Source organism: Bidens hawaiensis, unplaced genomic scaffold, assembly GCF_021521415.1.
Source record: "Bidens hawaiensis isolate Kalapana, Puna unplaced genomic scaffold, B.hawaiensis_p1.1 tig00032372_1, whole genome shotgun sequence".
NCBI lineage: Eukaryota > Viridiplantae > Streptophyta > Magnoliopsida > Asterales > Asteraceae > Bidens > Bidens hawaiensis.
This window is the reverse complement of record NW_027495502.1, coordinates 1-9,293: the sequence shown is the minus strand read 5'-3', so window position 1 is coordinate 9,293 and position 9,293 is coordinate 1. Positions and strand designations below refer to the sequence as shown.

At 34.6% G+C, this 9,293-nt stretch overlaps 1 protein-coding gene across 1 annotated transcript; it reads left to right on the top strand.

Annotated features, from left to right (window-relative positions):
- Window positions 1-2,758: 2,758 nt before the first annotated feature.
- Window positions 2,759-7,722, top strand: LOC143583366 (uncharacterized). Its single transcript, XM_077065683.1, has 4 exons — window positions 2,759-2,927; window positions 5,751-6,595; window positions 7,310-7,393; window positions 7,470-7,722. The coding sequence occupies exon 2, from the start codon at window positions 5,777-5,779 to the stop codon at window positions 6,542-6,544; it is 768 nt and encodes a 255-aa protein (XP_076921798.1). The 5' UTR covers window positions 2,759-2,927; window positions 5,751-5,776; the 3' UTR covers window positions 6,545-6,595; window positions 7,310-7,393; window positions 7,470-7,722.
- Window positions 7,723-9,293: the final 1,571 nt, after the last annotated feature.

The window sequence follows — 9,293 nt, the reverse complement described above, 5'->3', positions numbered from 1 at the left end:
TATTATTTAATAATGCAATAAAACTATCTTGTGTAAATATGTTTTATTAGGTTGTTAATTATGCTTTGGAGAAGTTGGTATTGGACAAACCATTGGAGAGTTTGAGTATCGATGGGACTTTTGCTTCCGAAGCAGGAGAAGGGTCCTTTAGAACCGGACTGAAAAGTGAAAACCATTGCAAAAACTTTGGTCATTTATAGAAATATTATGCAATAAGGCAAGTTTATTTTACTATTACTGGACACTGGTGTAATTCAAAATTTTTAAATATATTTATTTTGATATAAATGCATATATATGTTGTTATTTAGGTCTTGACACCTAATGTGAGCTTAGCTTTTATGTTTCTTTCAGTCCAACAAGTGGATAAACGTTCTTTTATTATGGGCTTCTTGAACTTCAGTAACAAGAGTTTAAGTTGAGATTCTGAGAAGCAGAGTTGGCTACTTGCTGGAAAGAATAATGCTTTGTATTTTAATAATGAAAGTGTGGTTCGTGTTGAATTGCTTTTTCATGCGTAATAATGCATTTTATTTTTGAGGACTTATTATACATCTTTTTCAGATATGCTTCCAGGTTAGTGGCTTTGTTTTTGAGCCGAGAGTTTTAGAGGAGTTACTATAGATATGTTGGAATTGGACTTTGCCATTTCAGAAGCTTAATTGATGTTAGGATCAGTTTGAAAGGGTACACTTTTCTTATTTTCCTATCAGTTTTATGATCTGACTGATTTCATTATATGCTATCTTTAATATGTTTAAGTAGCATTTTATACTATCTATTTCTGATATACATATTTGACTGTTAGTATAATACAAATCAGTTTTGTAATATTTTTTAAATGGTTTTTCACAATATATGTATAACAAACTTAAGATATTACTTTTAAATTAATATTTAGGTCAAGCTGAGAAAATAAGGAAACTTTGCTAAAGATTTAGGAGTCAAATGGACCGGACAACAGACGGTTCGAAAGTTGCTCAAACCCCGTTTATGTTTAAAAGGCGTACAACATAGTCAAATGATTCAAACAGCTGCCCAAGAGATTTGATATAAATATATATGATAGCATGGGCAAATTTGTCAAATTACAAACTTTATACAGAAGAAAATATATATAAATATTAGATATGTGATTGGGTCTTTATATGATAGTATATGTCAAATGCACTATGTTATGGAGGAATTAATGGTAGGTTTGTACTTTTGAATTCGGTTAAGAATGATAGTTTGTGCAAAAGGGTAGTTTGGTCAAACTGTCAAAATGCCGTATGTGTTTATTTTTGACATTTAAAAGTCAGCTGGCAAATTGCAAGATTATTTTTTGTTATTTTGACTTTAAAAGTCAAGCTGAAAATTGTTCAATTCCGTTAATATTAGTGACTTTCAATTAGCCTCTATGTTGGAACGAAATAGCTGGTTTTGAATTTTGACATTCATATTACCCTTCTTGATGTAAACAACACAACTATTCACAATATGTAAGTGAACTGTGTTATAGAGAAAATTTATAAGATTTATTAAAATATATATATAGTTTTCTAATTTTTTTTTAGTATGCAATGATTTGTTTAACAGTGAGCTATATGGGACACTTCCTTCTTGGGTGAATGAGAAAAACCTACATGTGTATGTGCATGATATTTAATATTACTTTTAATCCTTAAGTATAATAATGCTAATTTATTTGTTCAGCAAAATGAGATTATTATTAAATAGTAAATACTATTATACTTTATACACTTTGTTTATCTTGAACGTCCAGATGAGTGCTTACTATTTTGAAGAAGGGAATATTCAGCTAGATGCAAAGCAAGTAGCCAGGGATCCAACTATCTTTCAGGTTACATACCTAACTCAACTAAACTCACATCTCAGACATCGCAACTAAGAACTTTGGGTCACAAGTCACACGAGAACTGTATTTCAGTTTTTGACAGTTTTATACATCTATGGCAGATGGTAAGCCGGAAAGAGTAAACATTCGTGGAAAAATGCCAATACATATTCAAGAAAACTCAAACGGTCTCATAACGCTTTCTGTATCTGCAGACTGTAGCGTACAAACTTTGAAATAAACGGCTGATTGTTATAATGGATGTACCATTTCAAAACCGTAAGTATCGTTATGGAGTTGACAATTTTCTTGTACTTTTTATTGGTGGAATTCCAATTGCCATGTTAACAACTTAAGGATGCAATACTCGATTACGTATATTGATTCCCTCATTTATAATATGAACATTTACCTTTGTAACACGAGACGGCATACAAACCAACTATAAATGTGTACCGCGTTGTAAATTGTTGTCGCCGCCGCATCGCGCGGGTTGCCTACTAGTATAAGTTAAAGATTGAAGATATATATTTTCTTGAATTTAGCACGCACCACACACACACACACACACACACACACATATATATATAGTTTTTTAATCAAATACTCGAAAACCTGATTAATCCATACTTATAAAACTCAAACCCGAAGAATATTAAAAATAAATTTTTCAAACCCGAGAAACCTGAAAGTACAACCTGATACTAATTGTTTATCAATAAAGGAAAAAAAGTGAAGAAAAAAGAAAAAAAGGAAAATAAAGCTTCTTTTTTAGTATAAAAGTGTCGAATATAGGACACAATTTATACCCTTTATTTTATTTGATTTAGTTGCTGTCTGCGCGGTTGTGTTGTTCTGACGGTCTAGTCTATGTCTATGTCTATGTCTATGTCTATGTCTATGTCTATGTCTATGTCTATGTCTATGTCTATGCCGTCATCTTCTCCGGCGACTTCACTTCCCGCTTCAAATCCCTAATTAATTAATCTCCGATTCAATCTACACTTGCTTCACAATTCACTGCACCTTCCACCTTTAGCATCAGTTAATTCCTCAGCCTTCAACTTCAATTTCAATTTCTTCTTCAAAGGTAAACATCTCCGATCATTATATACTCTTTGTTTTTACTTAAATTACTATCGTTAATCGTCAATTTGAGGCTAAATTTTGCGATTGCTAATTTATTGTACATTCTCTCCATAACACCACTGTGATTATTATTATTATTATTATTATTGTGCTTATAATTTGGGGTAATTATGTCATTTTTACTAGATCGTCACAATTGGTATCTTGTTAGGGGTTTTTATTTAGATGTGTCAGTTAAGGTTATTTTACATGATGTTACCATGCTTAAGTGGCTTAGATACATAACTCATAGGAATATTATTCGCTAACGGATAGGAATTTGATTCGGATTTAAAACGGATAGATCAACTGCTCGGTTTGGATAAAGATTCACCGCCGGGCGATGATCTTTAACCTATGCAGTTAATGCAGAAAAATATTGGATTTCGGTTATCGCGGTGAGATATTGGTAATTTTAATATCATGCACAATTTATATATATAGCAATTTAACACCAACAATATAGTATACGCTCCTACCATTAACAAATTAATCTTTTGCAACTTACAAAACACCAACAATTGTAGCAAGTAGGACCTGATAAAGGCTTAATACACTAACATTAAACACTAAAAATTGACGATTAAGATTAAAAAAAAAAACTGATATCGGGAAAAGCGGTGATATATCAGTCAAATATCGGTCCAATACCGGTCAATATAGCCGATATTATCGGTACTGACATTCTATCCAATTTTTTGACTGATATTCTGCTAGAGGTCCGATAACCGCTATAGCACCGATATTGACTGTATAGTCTCTAACCGAAGATACAGATTCACCACTCATAAACTTGCTGTCTTCTTCATCCTTCATTGAACTGATTACATAGAGTCAAAAGAAAATGAAACAAATCCGTGTTGAAAAATAATATAAAAAACAAAGGTATGTGTAAACGTGGGACTGCTAATCTGATTGGATCATGGCGGATGTTTGGGTTCGAGTGGGGTAAATTTGTGATCCGCGTAACACATTTAATGAATGGGCCAGATGTATAACAACAACCATAGAGGACTAAACATACATTAAAACCACCAAGTTTTGTGATTTTGGTTTTGATTGCTTTGGAAAGTAACTGGCCTGATAGTCACAATCCAATAGTTTTCAGATTTCCATATGATCTGGAGTTATTATACCAACTGTAGAAGGAAATTTTGATACGGATGATACGGTATCTAAATCCTTACCTCAAGTCCACCTTTCTAACAAAATGACCAGCCAACTCCGGTAGTCAATCCTGCAAAACAAAACACCGTGACTGTCGTTACAGGATCTTGAGTATTGGAATTTTCAAAGGGTAAGTATGAGAGTAGGGTAACGTACGGCCGAGTGAGATAGCATACCTCAATTCTTTCTAACTTTTGGTATTTATAGAGATGTGGAGTAGGGCTGATGTCATAGGCCGCGTCATTGGTCCCCACTAGGTGGTAACGGCTTAAACGGATTGTGATAACGTCTTTAATTCTATTGGTCGATGGATGGCATACGAGATTATGTAATTTAATGCTACCTGGATTATTCCCTTTCTCCTTACGAGTGAGTGAGATACCATTCCCGTTCACCAACTGTAATATTCAAACTACCAGAACTGATTTGTTGCAATTTTCTTAGTTTGTGCTAATGGCAAAATGAGCAATGTTGCAACTTGTTTATGTACCTGTAGCTTTGTTTAGCTTCACAATTGAGGCTACTAAACCTAGTTTGCTAGCTCTTGTATTTGTCTTAATTTAGGCGTAGGGATGTTACCGCTCTCTAAACAAACTTTTTCTATAAGTATTTTTTTAGACCAGTTAACTCACACATCCCTAAACGCACTCCTAAATTACACCTTTTGTCAACCATTGGACCAGAACCCTAACTACTTGAGGAAGAACACCTTTTCACATACCTTGACACCGCTAGGCTACAAACCATTTGGTACTTTTCTGCTATTAACTTGTTATCAAATTTGATAAGCATACATGTTAAAGAGGTGTCAGTGCTGACCTAAACTGACGAGAACATATTTGTTGTTAAAAATTTTAAAATGAGAAGTTGGTTTGAATTGTGATATAAATATAGGCTGTCAAATTTCACAAATGGAGTAATGGGTCAAGTGACTTTTTATTGGGTTGATCCCATCAACAAGTTTTTATAAATTAACATTTGATTAATAAATAATATAATAATTGCAATTACAGCAACGTAGTTGGATGCATCGTTTGTCATCAGTTCCACAACATTCTCATCTCCTACTTCCTCCACCATTTCATCAAGCATTTTATACAATGTTTGTGTCCTTTTGGATAATTAACCAAATTTCACAATATCCTTTTGAACAGCCGAATAATGATATCCATCTGTTAAAATAGAACTATTGATCATAGATCACCACTGTACAACAAGAAAGATGTAGGAGTTTTGATTTGGTACATAAATTGGCCTTGTAGTATACAGTTCTTGTGGGCATGAGATCTTGAGGTTGATTACTAACACGCAATCAGTTCTTTTAAACGCTATGCTCATTTGCTTGCCATAAGGGTTTAGGGTAGTGGGTCAAAACAAACATTTTTGTAGTTTGGTTTGGAAGAAATTAAAACGGGTTGGGTTTACCAAGAAAATATATGTCCATTTTTAGTTCTGTTTTGTCGATAATTAAATTTGTAGTTATGAAAAAAAAATATATATTATTACAATAATAGTTGATATAACAACCTAGGAGGTGCATGCAATTATAATAAACTTTTTTAACCTTCAAGCTTTAAGCTAAATTACATGATTGAAGTTTACATGGATGGTTAAACAGGCTATTGACCCAAGGCATCTAGTAAGATGGTTGAACAAATAGTCAGTTCTAATCTCAGCAAGTACGGTCTGGGAAAATGTCCAAGCATCATCACTACTGCCACCGCCACCGCCACCGCAGCCACCTCTGAAGTGAAAGACGCGCAAATGCTCAGTTCTAGTCCCAGCAAGTACGGTTCGGAAAAATGTGCAAGCATCACCGCAACCACAGCTACCTCTGAAGTGAAAGATGCGCAAATGGTCAGTTCTAGTCCCAGCAAGTACAGTCCGGGAAAATGTGCAAGCATCACCGCCGCCACAGCTACCTCTGAAGTGAAAGATGCGCAAATGGTCAGTTCTAGTCCCAGCAAGTACGGTCCGGGAAAATGTGCAAGCATCACCGCCGCCACAGCTACCTCTGAAGTGAAAGATGCGCAAATGGTCAATTCTAGTCCCAGCAAGTACGGTCTGGGAAAATGTGCTATCATCACTACCGCCACCACAACCACCTCTGAAGTGAAAGACGTGCAAAATGACAATAAACCCCCTAGATCCTTTGAGGAAGATCAGCCCAAGAGTCCTACCGCAGGGTCAACTAGTGGTAATGTTAACCGTAATCTTGTTTATGCGCGTAGAAAATCCGATGCAGAGTTGACTAACTCAGACAAGAACCGAACAACATCATCAGCATATCAACAACAACAACAACCAGAAGGCGATAAAAAGAAGCCTGATGATTTGCTTGCTACGGACACAGTTAGAAACTTTGAAATGAGCAAACAATGGAGCAGTGGAAAGCAAGATTTTCTCAGTTGAACAACTACTTGAACCAATGTGACGCCTCAAGTCAAGAGGTTTATCTTCAAAGTAAGCTTTTATTATTATAATTGGCACAATTTCATATATACCCCTACAAACTTGGAAAATATCATATATACCTATGCAAAACCAAAATATCATCTATGCCCTTAAAAGTACTGTAGTTAACATATCTAATATACCCAATTTGAAAATATAATTTTATAATGGCTATTTTACCCTTATTTTCAAAAATTTTCGGAATTTCATATATGCTCCTTTTTAAGTTTTAACTTCAAAGTTTTTATAGTTTACCCATTTTTAGCTTAAACTCTTTTTACACAATGTTAAGATTTTTTTACCCATAAGCAATAATAGTTTCTCAAATATTAGATTGCTTATTATCAAAGATTATATGATTTGATTTCAATTATCTGATCTGAACATACAAAATCGATTGTTCTATTATCTGTTGCCATCGAAAGAACAAAAAAGGAGAGACGACGGTCAACGGTTTGGTTCGCTTGCTTGTTGTCGATGTCGATCAAAATCCAAATAAATTGTAGGGTTTTAACAAATATAATGGAAAGGGGTAGCATGGTTATTAAGTAAAAATTCATTAAAGTTGGGTATATATGATATTTTTAGTTTTGGTCGGGTATATATGAAAAATTTCAAGTTTGTAAGCGTATATATGAAATTATCCTTGTATATATATGTATATAGTTTTGTGATTTCTGTGCATTTGCTTGCTCATTTCTTTCATTTCTGTTATAATACCAGAGCTCCGATCATTTTCTCCCGATGAGTGTAATAGGCACGCCGTTGAACTCGAGAGGCGTTCCATGCAACTAACCATGCAAGAAGGTAAAACACATCTTAGATTGTTAAAAGACTGATGGATTGAAATAATAATGTTACATGTGGTATGTTTGAGTTGCAGGGACAGAGATGCAGAGGGTGAAGGAGTTGAATGTGCTTCTTCAATTTGGGCATTGATTCGTGGATGGGATTCTGCTGTGGCGAGTGTTATTTAAAAGATGGTGCTCGTGTGATTATCGGCTCGTGGTGCAGGGCCTACATGGTAGGGACTAGTTATTGAACTATTATCCAACTAGTATTGTTTTGATGGATATTTGTTGCGACTTTCTGACCCTGATCATTAGTCTTATATTGGGATAAGCATTTTAATATTGGGATGATCGTCTTAAAAGGTTTGAGAATAGGTCATACTTAGACCATACGTAGTGGGCTCGTTGTGAGTCCATAACGAGCCCAAACACGCCACAAACTGCCCCGCCCCTTTGTTTTCTGGTTCGTTTTGGCCAGGTTCGTTGTGTACACAACCTTTGTTGTGCATGGTGGTGGGGCCAGACGCTCGTTTTGGCCATGTTTTTCCGCCTTAGTTTAGAAATTTTATTTTATTATTATTTTTTTAACCCCAGTCGTTCGGAAATTTTAACTTCTTTATTTTTCTAAAAGAGTCTTGAAAATATTTTTGAAAAAAAAATCTGCATTACCGTTGGAACTGACCTCGCCCTTTTCTCATCCGTTTTTCGGAACTCCAGACGAGTCCACAAATGGATGAATCTTGTCGAGCCCTCCAATGGGGTTGTCCGGCCACGCAAGCATTCCGCATCCGCATACGCCTCGATTGGAGCATTTTAAATAGGGGTGTTAAAGAAAACTGAATTGTATCCGTAACAGAAAAAACCAAATCCGAATTCAAAATTGGATTTTCGGGTTGATCTGCGGATGTGGTTTTATTAATGCGATTGGGTTGATTTATTTGGTTTAACCGAATTAATCGATTAAAATTTCTAATATATTAATTATCTTACATATTAGCCATTTAGTTGCCCAATCTTTTATAAAACCCATGTTTTATTAAGCACGTGTTTTATTTATAGTCCATATCCGTAATCAATTTTAGATCCAGATACCAAAATACTAAATCTCAATATTTCAAAACTATTTGCCATTTTGGATGTTTTAAAATGTTACTTTTCCGGTTTGGATGGTTTTCTTTATGGTGGTCTGTTTAAAACTAGTTAATGAATTGGATATTTTGTTATGGTATTTAACTTTTGGTTTTAGGATGTATATATGTTGTGTTTGTTTGAATATTTTGATGTTGTACAGATGCCGAACGGCTGTCCGGAACGTAACCAGAAAGTAAATGTAGGCAAACTTGTTTTGGTTGAATTAAATTTGGTTTGAATCGGTTTTAACTGAAACTAAACCGAATTTAATTCGGATCGATTACGTTTGAATATCCCCTTTTTCGAATTTGGTTAGGTTTGAATTTCGATTAGGGGTAAAAAAATCTTATAATTGAACAAATCAAATTTTAATATATAGTTAACCGAACCAATGAACACCCTTAAGTGAAAATACTATAATCGGATCACATGCAACAACTAGTTATACAAAAACAATGCAAAATCATGATAACTCACTTATATGCCTATTCATATTTGAAATAAAGTTGATAAGATAAAAGATTGATCATGTCTGCCTCATGTCAAATCATATTTCTTGGAGCTCTGAACGTCAACACACATTAGCAAGAAGCTTCACCGAAGCCGAATATCATGTCATTGCATCCAAGGCCGAAGCTTATAACTTACCCCAATCATCATATGAAATGCTTGCCACTATATTTCCATTTTTTAAAGAAAAGCTACAAAAGCTTATAGCGTAATGTCTTACCTAAATTCGACCGCAATTAATTGAACTCCGACTATGAATTAGAACGTGTAACACG

Excerpts from the sequence above, each read along its gene's own strand:
- LOC143583366 (XM_077065683.1), top strand. The coding sequence starts at position 5,777 with ATGGTTGAACAAATAGTCAGTTCTAATCTCAGCAAGTACGGTCTGGGA.